We start from the raw sequence: 16,035 nt of genomic DNA on the forward strand, positions 1-16,035 counted from the left end.
TATTATTTATTTTAATTTTTAAACAATGTAAGAATTAAAAATCTTCCATAAATAAAGAACTTGCCTGGCAGCTTCGCAAAACTACAGGTATAAAATGTGAGCGATTGTACAAAACAGTTAAAGACACCAGGCACACAACTGGGGTGAAAAAGGGCCATCCAGTGCTCTCTGGAACTCTGCCCTTGCCTGGCTTTGAGTTGTGAGAGAGAGGGGAAGAGCCCCAGGCTCAGACCACAGGAAGGAAGGACACTCGCTGTTAAAACCATCACAATGGACACAAACTGGCAATGAGAGTCAAAGCAATAAGGGAGGTCCAGGATCAGGTCCCCGGATTCCCCTCCAGAGTACATCACAGTTGGCTTGCTGCTGGTGTTCAGCTGATTTCCAGTCTGTAAACCCTTCACTCCTATCTAATAGGAACTGGTGGTGTAGGGAAGAAGTAATGAGGACAAATAGGTTTTTTTGCCCAGGAGGGACTGACTCTGACCTGCAAATCCCTCTCCAGAATGAAAATGAAATGGGCTTCATGGAACAGCCAAGGAAGAAGGTCTCTAACATAGAGATCTTAGAAGTGTCTCTGGGCCAGCTTCCCCAGCTGCTTTTTCCTATTGTGTAGAGCCCTCTTTAGAAGATAAAGGCAAAATATCCAGCTGGATGACCCTAAGAGAGCACCCAAGGGAGAGCAAATGCTGATCCCTTATTGGTTTGCCCATATGGGGTATGGGTGGGACACAACAGAGACGGAGGTCAGGAGCTGCCCCGGATTCTCTCCATGTAGCTGCGCAGCTCATCAGGGTCTCGCAGCCCCATGTCCTCACACACCCAGCGGATGTCATCTTCACTGGCCACCAGGATGGACTGAACCGCAGGAGCAGAGGCTGGGGGGCTGGGAGTGGAGCCAGGGGGGGTAGCAAAGGTCACAAACTCCACACGCTTCCGCCGACCACCAACCTCCCTCCCGTCCTTTTTCCTGGATAAGGTGGTGGTAAGGGCTGCACTTCCTGCAGTTGTCAGGCCCAAAGTACTGACAGAAACATCTGGTTCTGGCCCTGGTGGAGCTGGGCTCTCTTGGGCCACAACCTCCATCTTGCCCTCTGGCCCCACACAGCAACAGCACCCATCACTGGTGCTAGAATGGTCAAGGGGTTGGTCCTGGCAATGCTGGTTGCACAGGTCCAGCTGCCGACTCAGTTCTTCCTGGTCGGTGCCCAGCCAGACCCAGTTGTGGGGCTGCTGGGCAGAGGAGGCTGCTCCTGACCCGGCATCGGGGGGCTCCTTGCGCTGGTAACGAAGCACAAAGACCACACAGTTAATGAGGAAGATAAAGATGGCGAGGCAGAAAACTCCCAGGAGAACGTACATGCCAATCTCCAGGTCCGTCACCCTCTCGGGAGCCTTCACCATCTCATCTTCCTCCTCTTCCTCTGGTTCAACATCCTCATAGGAGCTACTACCTGGTCCCTCAAATTTGCTCATTGGTGGCCCCATCCCTACTGGACCACGTCTCCTTGATCCCCTTCCACTTTCTGTTGCAGCTGCAACTGTCACTGCTTCACCTGACATGGCGCCTTCTGCTCGCTGGAAGGGGGACTCGCCATGGGGTTGGGAATCCTGTTGCAGTGGACTGCTTGTTGTTGGTAGAGGCGTACCAAAGTTCACTTCCAGCCATGTAGTGCCTTGAGAGAGCGGAGCCCTATGTTTGCCCTTGCGGCAGGAGTCTGGGGAATGCAGGCTGAGTTGCAAGAGGGATCCTTTTCCTGGTCCCTCGGCAACAATCACTGGGCGATCCTGCTCCTCATCAAGCCGCACAGATACCACACTGGGGTTCAGAGAGGATAGTGAGAGTACCAGATCCCGCCAGCCATAAAGTTCTACAGGAGCCAAGGTGTGATCAGTGAATACTAGCCAGATGGTTACCACTGCTTCCTGTATGGAAAAGGAAACTGGGCTTAGGACAATGAGATGAATCAGATGCACACAAAATTTAACATGGCCTACAGCTTGCCACAGTTTTTGACATCAGTTTGCATGCTGGAGCTGAGTCCTAGCAGCTGATGGAGACTTGTTCAGTTTTAGGGCACAGGAGATCTTGAAAAAGAGCTCCATGTACGGTTGGGACCCCGAGACATGCAGGGTCCAATAGAACTGTTCCAGCAAAGGAAGAAGTGCAGCTGCCTTCAGCACACCACTATGATTTTCCATACCTTCTGTGCTACTCCATTGCTGCCACTTATGAAGTTGGGGAAACTCACAGCACATGACACTGTACCACAGGTAGACCTGCCACCTGGGAGCACAGAGGACAGGTCTACCCACCACAGAAAGCCAGGGGCAGTAGACCTGGTCTCCATTCCTGTGTTTGTATTACTAGATTTTTGCCAGGGTAGAGAAGAGGAGATGCAGGGTTGCTGTTTTTGATTACAGTTGCAAACCCCATAACATCTAGCTCTGGCCTGAAGGGGCTACAGCAGGATGACTAGGCTATATCTTCAGTGTGCATTGTCAGAGTCCCAAAGAACCGCAGGGCTCCCCGACTCTAGAAGAATCCAAGGAACCGCACTTGGCATCCACTCACCAAGTCAGCAACACACATGGATGTGGTATGGATGTTAAGGCAGGTTGGCAGCCACTGACCCTTAAACAGGCCACTGTCTGATGATCAGCTGAGAGACAGCATTGAACCAGGGGTGGGGAAATGAGGGGATGAGGGCCAAGCTACAAGTGACAAATGACACTTGAATGGCAAGTGTATTTCTCCCTGTTCACTTGCCCTCCACTCAATCCACTTGCTAGGCAAGTGTCTTTCGTCATGTGTAGCTTGGCCCATAGTCACAACTGAGATCAGGGGAGGGGGGAACAGTAGCTTCCTGCTCAAATCTATAGGAGTTCCAAAAGGGTAGGGACACAAAAGAAGCTGGCCTCACAATGGGTCAGACCCTTTCTAAGGCAAAGGAAAATCAGCCGAGGAAAACACACTGCTTTTGCTCCACAGGTTAAAATGACAAGGGTCAGGAGAGAGGCAGAAGACAAGGGTGAAGGAACCTCCCTCCCTTCTCACTCTGAGGCCTGTGGGAAGGTATACAGAGCTCCCTGCTGGCAAGGGTCTGCTAGACTTGACCAACATCCATATTCATTACCTGTTTAGCCCACAAAACTTCTGAACATTAAATTGACAAAACCATTCACTGCTCATTGAGCTCTTCCACAACTCTGACTGGACTTAGGGTCTTCTTACCTGCTTCAGAGAACACAGGGCAGAGAGTCCTTGACACATGGCAGTGAAGACATTTGGGTGTCCTGGCACCACAGAGAGTGACAATGAGAGACCTGATACCAGCTGGGTTCGTATCTCGGAGATGGAAACCTTCTCATTAGACACCACCAGGGTCTGCTCCCCCAGGATTGAGTCAGACACAGGAGAGCGTACCTGAGCCAGGGGACAGAGAAGACAATCAGGTTCACAAGGAGGCACTTCACAGAACCAATACCCATGTTCTCTGCTGCCCCATCTTACCTAACTGAGACTCAAGCTTATAAAAAGCTACATGCCTGGTCATTTAGTGTGAGGATTGCCTCCAAGTGACCAAGCAGAGATTTTTTCCCCTTTCCCTTTTAGTTCACAGGCAATTCATGCATGTTCAGGAAAGCTGGTGAAGATATTTGTGAGCTAGTAACTTCTATGGACAATTCCTAAGACTGCCCAATCCCCTTTGCTTTGTAGACTCCCATCATCATATTTACTGTATGGCCTTGCATGTTGCCTTTCAATCTACCCTGGAACCTATGCTTACTCATACCAGCCTGTCTTGTTCTTCACTTACCCTGGTCCTTCTGCCACATCCAATCACATCAGTAATCTTAACTGTAGCTGGAGTGCAAACCCCTGTCTTCAAATTTTGTGCTGGCTACACTGCTGCAAGTCCACAACCAAAGCACCCACACACAAAATGTGGACAACCACTGACCCCAACATTTTGGACAGCCCATCAGCAGTATGTTATCATCACACAATGCAAATGTCTCATCTCAGTGCACATTAGTTACAAACAAACTTCCTACCTCCACTGATGTCATTCCTGGCTCAAGGCCAATCACTACATTCCCAACTTCAAGAGTTGCCACACGGGGGTCCTGTATCCTAGCATGTTTTTGCACCAGATGTGAGACATCCAGCAGCCAATCAGAACTTGGCATATACGTCAGGTGACGGCCACCATCTAATGGGTGAGCCACAAAGTGTGCTAGAAACCGGACCCCGGCACGCTGGTACTGTAGTCGGCAGCCACGAGCTCTTCTTTCCAACTCCTCTCCACCCTCTTCAGGCTCAGCTAGGTTCCTGGACGGAGAAGGAACAATAATAATACTTAGCATTCATACAATGAATTTCAAGAGTTAGAAACATTCCCCACACATATCAATATCAGGGAGGTAAGACAGGCTAATATTATTCCCAAGGAAAACCCACATAACAGAAAGCAGCAAGTGGTGTAGGTTTATAGGATCCAACCTAATGTATTTGATAACCTGCAGAAACTCAACTCTTTGTCCAAATGCACAAATATCATTCTAGTAATTGTAATTGTAACAGTAACATACGATTTATATACTGCCCTTCAGGACAACTTAACACCCACTCATAATGCCCACTTATAAAGTATGTTATTATTACCTCCACAACAATCACCTTGTGAGGTGGGTGGAGCTGAGCCTGGATCAAACCAGTTTTTCCAGATTAGAGTCCTGCAGCTCTTAACCATTACACCAAACCAGCCATCAGGATTAGAGATGGGCATGAATCGAATTACGACCCAAAAGAACGCATGAACCAGGCCAGTTCGTGGTTCGCAAACCAGTGGTTCGTGGAAGCTCGTTTCTAGGGGTGTGCAGTTCGGGTTTTGGAAACCCGAAAAAAACCCGAATCACCCCGATTCGGGATGATTCGGGGAAACCCGAATCGATTCGGGTTTTCCGAATCACCATAACCCGAATCGATTCGGGTTGATTCGGGTTGATTCGGGTTTTTCAATGGGAAAATGCCTCCGTCTTCCCGGACGCCTGGGGGAGGCATTTTCCCACCGAATCAAGCCAAAATTGGTGGGGACCTTCCTCTAACTCCCCTCTAACAACCCCCCAAGTTTCAGACCGATTGGACTTTGGGGGCCATGTTATGGCCCCCCAAACCAGGTCCCCCCATCCTCGCCTAAGAAAGGGGAAAGTGAGTGTCTTTTTAGCTTGCTGCTGCTAATCTTCTTCATTATTTCCTATGGGGAAAAATGAAGAGGCAGGCTTCCTTTGCCAGGGGTGGCATTTTGCATGCAAAATGCCCCCCAACCCCCAGGGGCCCTTCTCCCACCTCTACTCCCACCCCCCACCAAGGCTCAGCCTGCTCCCACTTGGGGGGCCATTTCATGGCCTCCCCAAGTAGGTGCTCTTTTCTCTACTACTTGCAGCTGGGGGAGGCTTGTCTTGCCAGGGGTGGCATTTTGCATGCAAAATGCCCCCCAACCCTCAGGGGCCCTTCTCCCACCTCTACTCCCACCCCCCACCAAGGCTCAGCCTGCTCCCACTTGGGGGGAGCATTTCATGGCCTCCCCAAGTAGGTGCTCTCAGCCCCCAAAGTCCACCCCCTACAGCCCCACACAAACCCAATTCCCCCCCAGCTGCCACACACAGACCCAAATCCCCACATTAGCCCCTCACAGACCCAAATCCACCCCCAGCAGCCCCACACCCATAACCCCAGGAACAGGCTGGCAAAGGCCAGCCCTCTCCCTTTGTTCCCTATGCTGGGAACTTCTAAACTCTCTTTCTCTGGGCAATTCTGCACAGCCCAGGGGTGCCACAATGGTGGGCACACTTCTGAGTGCCAGCTGGTCCCTGTGAAAGAGTACCTGAACCACAGACACCCTCCCTCAAATTCCCCCACCACCTACAGAGATGGCTGGCCAGCCAGCCCCATTGTTCCCTATGATGGGAACCAACTGCACAACAACGAATAAAACATGAACAACACAAAATAAAGGGGGGCACATCAAAGGGCATGGCAGCAGTATCTTACACAAAAATAACACAACTCACTTCACATTAAAGAATCACCCCAAAAAAATTGCTGTCAAAAGCACTTTATTTCTTTAACTGCTTTAGGTTACACAGTAGGAAGGCACAACAGGGCATGAAAGCAGTGTACTACACAAAAATAACACAACTCACTTCACATCAGAGAATCACCCAAACACAATTGCTGTCAAAAACGGTGAAGTGGGTTGTATTATTTTGAGTAGTACACTGCTATCATGCCCTGTTGTGCCCTCCTACTGTGTAACCTAAAGCTGTTCAAGAAATAAAGTGTTTTTAACAGGAATTGTGCTTTTGTGATTCTCTGATGTTAAGTGAGAGTTGTGTTATTTTTCTGTGTGGGGGACTGCTGGTGTAATGTGTCATAATGCTTTGCCTACTTGTACTTTGAAAGGGAGAAAATAATTTTTTAAAAACTTTATTTTGTGTTGTTCGTGTTTTATTCTTTGTTGTGCAGTTGGTTCCCATCATAGGGAACAATGGGGCTGGCTGGCCAGCCATCTCTGTAGGTGGTGGGGGAATTTGAGGGAGGGTGTCTGTGGTTCAGGTGCTCTTTCACAGGGACCAGCTGGCACTCAGAAGTGTGCCCACCATTGTGGCACCCCTGGGCTGTGCAGCATTGCCCAGGGAAAGAGAGTTTAGAAGTTCCCAGCATAGGGAACAAAGGGAGAGGGCTGGCCTTTGCCAGCCTGTTCCTGGGGTTATGGTGGGTATGGGGCTGCTGGGGGTGGATTTGGGTCTGTGAGGGGCTAATGTGGGGATTTGAGTCTGTGTGTGGCAGCTGGGGGGGAATTGGGTGTGGGGCTGTAGGGGGTGGACTTTGGGGGCTGAGAGCACCTACTTGGGGAGGCCATGAAATGGCCCCCCAAGTGGGAGCAGGCTGAGCCTTGGTGGGGGGTGGGAGGAAAGGTGGGAGAAGGGCCCCTAAGGATTGGGGGGCATTTTGCATGCGAAATGCCACCCCTGGCAAAGGAAGCCTGCCTCTTCATTTTTTCCCCATAGGAAAAAATGAATGAAGATCAGCAGCAGCAACCTAAAGCTATGCCCTTTTTTTAGGCGAGGCCCAATCGGTCTGAAACTTGGGGGGTTGTTAGAGGGGAGTTAGAGGAAGGACCCCACCAATTTTGGGTTGATTCGGTGGTAAAATGCCTCCCCCAGGCTTCAGAGAAAAGCCTGGGGGAGGCTTTTCCCCATTGAATAAGCTAACCCGAATCAACACGAATCAACCCAAATCGGCATACCCGAATCGGCTGGGCGATTCGGGTTTCTGCTATACCCGAATCGGCTTCTCGATTCGGGTTTGCCAGATTCGGGAAACACGAGCCAGGGTGCCTTTGCACACCCCTACTCGTTTCCACAGACTTCCACGAACTGGTCTACTGGTTCATTTGGGTTATAAAAGGGCAGTTTAAATGGCCATTTCCCCAGGGAAATGGCCATACAAACTTTTCCTGCAGCTTGCAAGCGGCAGGTCCCTTTAAACTATCAGCTGGCAGGCAGTGGGGGGGAAGTCTTGCCTCCTGCCAGCTGATAGTTTAAAGGGACCTGCCGCTTGCAAGATGCAGAGCCCTTTAAACTGTCCACCCCCCAGCCCCCACCCCCACGCAGTGACATCATCACATCGCTCGGGTGCACATGGGGGCAGCAACATCCCTGAAGCTGCCCCCAGCCTCAAGCGCCAGAAAGCCTGGCACCAGCCCTGACTCCCACAGTAGTACTCTCTCCTGCCTTAATGAATCCATATACTCACAGTCGGCAAATGGATGCTGACAAAAATTTTAGTCTATTCAGAACCTTGCATGCTTCTATACCACCAGCAGAGCATCAGGTGTAAACCTATTATGCATTCTCTATTATCTTGGACCCCCACACCAGGAGCTACCTATAAGCAAAGCAACTGCTTGATTTGCATGGTTTCCAGTCCAAATGAATCTGTCTCAACATAAAGGCCCTCTCCTATCCTACAAGTATCAGAATTCTGGGCAAGAACTCCAAGCTTTTGCTTGAGATTGACTTCCTATATCCTTCCTTTCCTGTAGTCAGGATCTTATGCAGTAGCTGTCTATCATAAGACTTACACACAGGAAACACCTTGACCATAAACAGTAGGCTCAATCAACACGATGCTGGTAACCCACTTGACTCCATATGACTTACCCTTCTGGGGCGGTGCCAGGCACCCTCCAGCCTCGCACCTGCTCAAGGGAGGTGTCTGTCAGCTCGATGCGTAGGGGCAACAGTGGGGCCCAGACCGTAAATAGCAGTGAAGCATGGAGTCGACGGTACCAGAAATCTACCCGTACGCCACGTGCCCCTCGGCTCTCTTTCCCCCCTACATAGACAGCATCGCATACATCTGATACCTGATGATGCATTAAAGAAAATATTAAGTGATGAGTGCCCAGAGAGATGTTTGCAAGTGAGAAGGCAAAGTGTGTGTGGAAGAGGATGTCCTTGTCCCATTTCTCATAACTGGGCAAGCCACATGCATAGAATGGACATTCTCTTCTCTCCCTTGCTGTGCTGTTCAGCAAGTAGCCTCCACCATTTTGCAGCTTACTGGGCAGGCAGGCTTCTGAAAGCAAACAGGTTAAAGGTTTCACACACCTTAACACTAAAATCCTCTTTGGTTCTTGAAGGCAAATGGATTTTTAAAAATAGTTTCACAAACTTTAAGAATAAAATGCTGCCCTCCAGCAGTTAATGAAGGCTTAATCTGGCTTTTCTAAAATATGTTTTGTTTTGATTTTTTGTTGTTTGTTATTGTGCTTTATCCTTAAGGTTTGTGGAACCTTAAAAAAATCTGTTTGCCTTCAGAAGCCAAAGCAGGTTTTTAAAAGCCTCTTTGAAAGGGACCTAAGAGGACGCTTGTGAGCCAACAGGCATAAGACCACTACGGATAATAACGAAGTTATACAAAGTGGGCAGAGAGGGATATCAAAGCCTTTTCTGACAGAAGTAGGTGTAGAGTGAGGAAGACGTGTTGATATCTCTGTCAACTTGGGGGGGGGCAGCAGGGAGGGATTTCATTCCTGAAAGTGTAGACAGAAAACAACATTTGCAAAGCGTACTGGTTTCTCACCTGCAGGACCTGTTTGTTAGAAGACTCACAACCCATCTGCTCAGTAACCTCAGACACAGCTCCACCAGTTTCTACCACAACCAGCTTCACAGGTACTGAATGAGAAATTCCTGTCAGGAGTGCAGTGTTCACAATCTCCTGCTCCTAAAGAGGGTAAAGGAGAAATCGTAAGATCAGTGAGCATTATAGGGTGGCCCAGGGATTCCTCATGAAGGAAACAATGGTCTCACCTTCACCAATGGAACCAAGGCCCGCACGTCTCTTTCTGACACTTGGATCTCCCATACCATCTTATCCTTCTCAGCCTCAGGGTCCTGGCCAGGATATTCCACTTGCCAGGTGACAGGACGTGTGGAAGCCAGCCCCCCTGTGCCATTCTCCACTACAAAATCCACATATAGGAACTCTGGGAAATCTGCTGCCCTGAATGGGGATGAGGATAGGAGATAGTAAACTAAGAGAATTGTGTACACAGTTCAGGAGAAGCTGAACAGGTAACAGAACTCGCTAGAGTAATGACAAGGAATTTCAGTGCTATGAACCATATGATGTCAAAGTCCAAGCAATATTTAAATGATATTCTCCATACAATTTCCATGTGTTCATAATGCATTTCCTCATCTCCTCACCAAGAGCAACCCTCTCTGCATTGAAATAGGTTTGCCCACCATTAGGTTAGTTGGATTGTAGTATATGAAGAACTAGCACCTTTATTAGACATCTGATTCCTGCACTTCTATCCACCTGGTTGACCAAACTTATGGGGAGCATGCAGATCAGTTTTATATAAAGTCAAATGTCTTTCCCTTCAATAACTAGAAAAGAGAAGGAAGTACTGCTCACATCTATCTTTAAAGGAGAGAGAATATAAAGCCACAAAGGTCATCTAGAGGTCTAATCCATACAACTCTGGGTTAACTGGTCAGGGTCTGAGGATCCATTTCAGTGGTCTTGTTCAAGTGTATTTTTCCCTCAGGATCATTTATCTCCACACCTTTATCAAGAAGAGAGGTGATGGGTAAGCCCCTTAGTGGCTGTCCACATTGCTAAAACTCTGCTCCTGTATCCCTTATTCATAATTCCACATAAGCAAAAACCAAACAAAACACACACAATGTTGCAAAATTGAGTTTCTTGAGAATCTAAGTTTTCATTTTTTTAAGGACAAGAGTCAAGCCCTAATGGCTGTATAGATATGTATTCAGCTCCTGCTTAAATCTCAGAACAGAAAGGGGGTGGGGGGGATAACAGCTTCAGTGGATGAGAGTGGGGCTTCCATGTTCGACATAGCTTGCTCATGATCAGTTAAACCAGAATTAAGCAAAACAATACAAACTGCACAATAAATTATGCCTGTGAACAACTGTGGAGGGAAGAGTGTATTGAAATATCCGTGCTTCCATGAATGACTTGGACACACTAAAAGATGCTTCAGGCCTCTTATTTCATTGTTTGTCAATTGTACAATGAAAATAAGGTTGTGGTTATCTGCACCCAGACCAGTCTCTTGCCTCTAGAGGCAAGGCCCAGCTCAGCCTTTACCCACCATTTCCTCCTTTACCTCATTCCAACTGGTTTTCATTTCCTTCTCCACCTCCTCCCTTTCACTTCCTCTGCCTACTGCATCCTTCTCTTCTCTACCTATATTTGACACTCCTTCTGTGCCTGCTTCTCACTCACCCTTCAGGTTCTCCTCCAACTTTCTCCTCCTTCCACTGCACTACACCTCTCCTCCTCTCTCCTCCCGTGTCACCTTTTCTCTCACGCTCTGTGCCCTATGGCTGCAGCTCAGCTGGGCTCAATGGCCCCAACTTCCCTCATTTCACACAGTCTAGATCCTCCCGGGTTTTCAAGAGGACTTGCTTTGCAGTAAGGAATCTGGTGCTGGCAGCTGAGTGTGATGCTGCCAGAAATGCCAATTCCGCCACACCTTTCCAGGGCTGCCCCTTTCCTGCTCCTTTTAGCCCAGTGCCACCAGGACAAGTCTGCAGCAGTAGGGGTTGGGGCTCCCAGACCATCACAACCACAAATGAGAATTTATGCATATTCAAGTTGCGTAATGTATACAGCCTGCAGAACTGAGATATTTCTGGTACAAAATTCTGAACTTTCTTAAACATGAAGTACACATAGACTTGGTATCAGTACTTGTCTTCTCAGCTATGTATAGAAGAGGGCACTGCCAACTTCCTTCCCATGGGAGGTACCCAGTGCATGTGCCCTAACTCCTATAGGAGTTGCATGGATTCACATCTTCAGCCAAGTCATGTGATTCTGTTGGAATAAGTGTGCCCTCCAAAGTTACTGAAGTCCATACCTACCTCCAATCCAACCAGCCGCCAACAGAACGGCGACAAGTAACCAGAGCAGTGTGGTGTTTGGCACCTTTGAACTTGTCTAGTTTTGCAGTCCAAGCTTCAGGCTTGGTGGGACGAGCAGCCAGAACCTGCAATCCTTTCTTGACTTTGATTCTGAAAGGGAAGCCAGGAAAATAAGATGTAGAAATAGGTAAGAATCAGTAAAACAGCCACCCCTAGATGGTAGGGCATGGGGGAGCTATAGGGTTGCCAGGTCCCTTACCCTCCTGGTGGAAGGGGGGCAGCACTTACCTGCAGGAAATCTTTGCATGTGCACACATGTTGGCTCCTGGCACCAACATGATGATATCATTTCCAGAAGTGACATCATTGTGTTGGTTGTGGAAATGCTCCCATGCTTCGGAATCAGCCTGTTTGGGCCCAAATGGGCCCTAAGCGAACCATGGGAGCATTCCCACGGTCAGCACAATGACGTCACTCCTGGAAGTGATGTCTTTGCATTCTGCTGAGAGCATGCCCACCGTATTTTGCCTCCTGGGCTTGTTCCCTGAGCCTTTCTCCCCCGCCAGCTAGGTGAGTGGTGGCGGGGGGCAGAGGCTGGGAGCAGGGGATCCCCTAGGGAGCTAGGCTCGCAGCTCAAGGGAGCTAGGATCAACCCCTGGAGGAAGGTGCATTTCAAGCCTTCAGCTATCCAAAATGAGGGGAAACGTGAATCATTGATGAGAGCCTGAAGACTCTTCCCTGAGATTCAACGTCTTCTGCAATTCACTGGAATCAGTAAGTTCTGACAGAAGTCAAAGCACCACAACATGGACTCTTTAACTCACCGGAGTGTCAGCAAATCCGCAGTGAAGTTCTGCTGCAGAATGAGGGTGGCGGTGAAGAGCTGTCCTGGGCGCAGTGCCATGTCAGGAACTCGGACCATCACACTGTCATCCAGCCTCACTTCCTGGCGTCGCGGTGGACTCATCACTCTGATGTCAACAGGACCAACGTAGGTCAGCTGCTCCCTGCTGCCCTCAGGTCCCAGTTGTGGGTTTTCCAGAGGCCTTGAGTAGACACATTCGCCAGGTGTCTTCCCAGGTGGTGCAGGCTCCAGAGTATAGTACAACTCAGCGCGCTGAGGAGTGATGGTGGAATCCTCTGATCTGTGCTGACTCATGGAGGGCATAGGGGAGAACCAGTGAGGGGGGAGCTCTAGTTCTACCACACACACACCCAAGGGTGCCTGGGCATGAAAAGAAGAGAGAGTCAAGTCACTTCCTTTGTCACCTTTTAAGCACCGTCTGAAGATACATGAACACGTGAAAGTTGTCTTAGTCAGACCATTGGTCAATTTACTATAGGAATTTCTGCTCTGATCAACAGAGACCCTCGGAGGTTTCAGACAAGTCTGTCCTATCCCAGCAATCATTAATCCTTTTAACTGGATATGAGAATGTACTGAGATCTTCTCTACACAAGGTATATGCACTACCAATGAAATCTGGCTGCTTGTTCAGTGACCCATTTCTTTTGCAAATCTTTCCTGAATAATCCTAACTTTACCTCACCTCCATTCCCATTATTTGCATGCCACCTTCCATCTCTGCCTTGTCTCTCTTGTGGACTGCAAGGTCTTTTGGCAGGGATGACGTCACTTCTATGTTCTGAAGTAGGACTAGGCCACCAGCACAAAGGGCAGATCTGACCGTTGTTATTTGATTGGTCTGGAGGTGCTGAAGAAACTCTGCACTGGACTACACAGATGCTTTGTAGATTACTCATCCAGTTGCTATAGTTTATTTACTTCATTTATACCTCCTTTCTCTCCAATGAAGACCCAAAGTGGCTTATATTGTTCTCCTCTACTTACAACAACCCTCTCAGGAACTTAAGCTAAAGGTGTGTGACTGACCCAAGTTTGCCCAGCAAGCTTCCAGGGTAGAGCAGGGATTTGAGCCTGGATTACCCAGATCTTGGCCTGGTGCTATAATTGCTACACCATACCTAAATAAATCAATGGGCTACACATAGGGTTGTCAACTCTGGGTTGGGAAATTGCTGGGATTTGGAGGTGAAGTGTAGGGAGGGTGGGGATTTTTACGGAGCGGGACATCAGTGGGGTATAATGCCATAAGGTTCACTCTCCAAAGCAGCCATTTCTCCAGAGAAACTGATCTCAGTCATCTGGAGATAGGGTTGCCTCTCTCCAGATGGGGTCTGGAGATCTCCAGAAATAACAACTTATCTCCAGACTACAGAGGTCAGCTTGCCTGGAGAAAATGGTAGGTAGACTCTATGGTGTTATACCCCACTGAGATCCCTTCCCTCCCTAATCCTCACCCTCCCTAGGCTCCAGCCCCATATCTCCAGGAATTTCCCAACCTGGTCGACAACCCTATCTGGAGATAAGTTGTAATTCTGGGAGATCTCCAGGCCCCATCTGGGCTTAAAGATGAGCTTGGCAACTCTACCTACAAGCAGGGCTGCCAATCCCCTGGCTGGGGTGGAGGATCCCCAACCTCCCAGCCTTTGCCCCCGCCACCACTCAACTGGCCGGCAGGGGGAAAAGGCCCCAGGGAATGGGGTCATGACCGTGATGACGACGTCACTCCTGGAAGTGACATCATCATGCAGCTCTGGGAGTGCGTGTGTGAGGAACTGCAAAAGGTGAGTGCTGGATCCCCGTTCCCGCCCCCCTCCCCTTGCACTGGGAGGGTAAGGAGACATGGCAACCCTAGCTACAAGGAAATCACTTTGAACCAGTGAAATTTTATAGCCCTTTATAAACTGTGTACTAAAACCCTATGACTTCAGCAGTATGCTAAAAAGAGTTAATAAAGTTAACAAAGAGTTAATGCCTGGAAGAGAGTCCACCTGTCTCCTGGTGGTGTATGGGAGAAAGAAAGGAGGTTGTCACTGTTGAGATGGCTGCTGGAGCTGTTGAAGTTAGGGCCTCAAGGCTAGGGTTGCCAACCTCTAGGTGGTGGCTGGAGATCTCCAAGAATTACAACTGCTTTCCAGGTAACAGAGACTAGCTCTCCTGGAGAAAATGGCTGCTTTGGAGAGTGGATTCAATGGCATTATACCCCTTTGAAGTCCGTCCTGTTTCCAAACCCATCTTCTCCGGGCTCCACCCTCCCAAAAGCTCCAGGAATTTCCCAACCTGGAGCTGGCAACCCTGAAACCAAGTTTCAGGTAAATAATAGGCTTCCCAGTTGCCCACCAGTGACAGGCAATCTCCCAGAGGTTTGCCCCGTTGCCCACTGATCACTGGTGATCAGCAGGATGTGGCAAGTCCCATGGAGATTGTCCACCACTGGTAGGCAACTCAGGAAAGCGCACACTTTCTGAAGTGATGCCATTGTGTTGGCTATGGGCATGCTCCTATGCTTCGCTGGTGCCAATTTTGGCCCCAAATGGGCTGGATTTGCCCTGCGGAAAGCATGGGAACACGCCCGTGGCTGGTGTGATGATGTCACTTCCCAGAAGTGTCATCATTGCACAAGCACTGGGAACATGTTCACACAAAGCATGCGTGAAAAGAAGCATGAACAAGTCAGGAGGTAAGTACCAGGTCTCCCCCTCTCCCAACAGCAAGGTATAGGGACCTAGCAACCCTAGTAGATAGCCATGTTGCTTTGTAGTAGAAGAGCAAGGTTTGGGTCCAGTAGCACCTTAAAGAAAAACTAGATTTCCAGGGTATGAGCTTTCGAGAGTCAAAGCTCCCTTCATCAGGTACAGTAACAAAGGATTTACTTAAAGAATCACCCAAATACTTCAAAAGGCAGCTTATGTCAAATGTAACTTTCCCCACCATCCACAGAGCATATAATGGATAAGTATCCTTTCCCATACAAACTCACATACTGGTGGACAACTTCTCAGAACCCTGATGGGCAGAATTAATTGTGCATTTAATTTCTGCACTTACAGGTAAAGTTCAAAAGTGGAATTCATGCACTTCACCACAATGAAACTCATATACCTCCAGCCAAGAGTGGACTAACATTTTGACTTTCTTCCTGAGAAATTACTAAATGTTTTAATTTGTGTTCCAAATGGAAATAGTCTCAGAGAGTATATTCAGTTTTGCCTATGAGACATATAAAAACCCAACATATTTTGAAAACAGAAACATGTTTTACCTGCAGACAGCTGAAAAATCCAGAAAACAGTTAATTTTTAATTTAAAAATATGTTTTCCAGCACTGTCTATATTAAAAAGAGCTGTTTTCATGCAGTAGAAATAACCATCCAAAAGAATACAAGGATCACTACCTTTAATGAATAACACAGAATTCTGGATGTGCAACTTTTCTCACGTCTTAAAATCTATGACATGACAAGCTGCCCCTTTTGACACTCATTCTTTTATATAGCCATTAAACGGAGACATCTTGTTGAATGGATGCATTCCCTGCCCTAGAGTTACAGAACTGAAAAAAACAATGTCATGTGTCACTTGGAGCAGGAGAGGTTCTTAAACAATGCCAGATGGGTGTTCATCCATCCTCTACTTTAAAACTTCCAAAGAATGGAATCACGCATAATATTCCTGCATACCAGATCCTGTGG

General features: G+C 48.3%; 1 protein-coding gene across 1 annotated transcript in view; it reads right to left on the reverse strand.

The window, feature by feature from the left end:
- TMEM132A (transmembrane protein 132A) overlaps positions 1-16,035 on the reverse strand; it is a 31,190-nt gene continuing 15,155 nt past the window's right edge. Inside the window, exons 4-11 of the mRNA XM_054972733.1 lie at positions 12,303-12,703; positions 11,479-11,628; positions 9,388-9,580; positions 9,158-9,301; positions 8,233-8,438; positions 4,060-4,336; positions 3,236-3,427; positions 1-1,926 (exon numbers count right to left, since the gene is read on the reverse strand). Coding sequence (XP_054828708.1) covers positions 748-1,926; positions 3,236-3,427; positions 4,060-4,336; positions 8,233-8,438; positions 9,158-9,301; positions 9,388-9,580; positions 11,479-11,628; positions 12,303-12,703 — 2,742 coding nt within the window. The 3' untranslated portion in view covers positions 1-747. The remainder of the gene's footprint in view (positions 1,927-3,235; positions 3,428-4,059; positions 4,337-8,232; positions 8,439-9,157; positions 9,302-9,387; positions 9,581-11,478; positions 11,629-12,302; positions 12,704-16,035) is intronic.

The sequence above is a fragment of the Eublepharis macularius genome, chromosome 2, assembly GCF_028583425.1.
Source record: "Eublepharis macularius isolate TG4126 chromosome 2, MPM_Emac_v1.0, whole genome shotgun sequence".
Taxonomy (NCBI): Eukaryota; Metazoa; Chordata; class Lepidosauria; order Squamata; family Eublepharidae; genus Eublepharis; species Eublepharis macularius.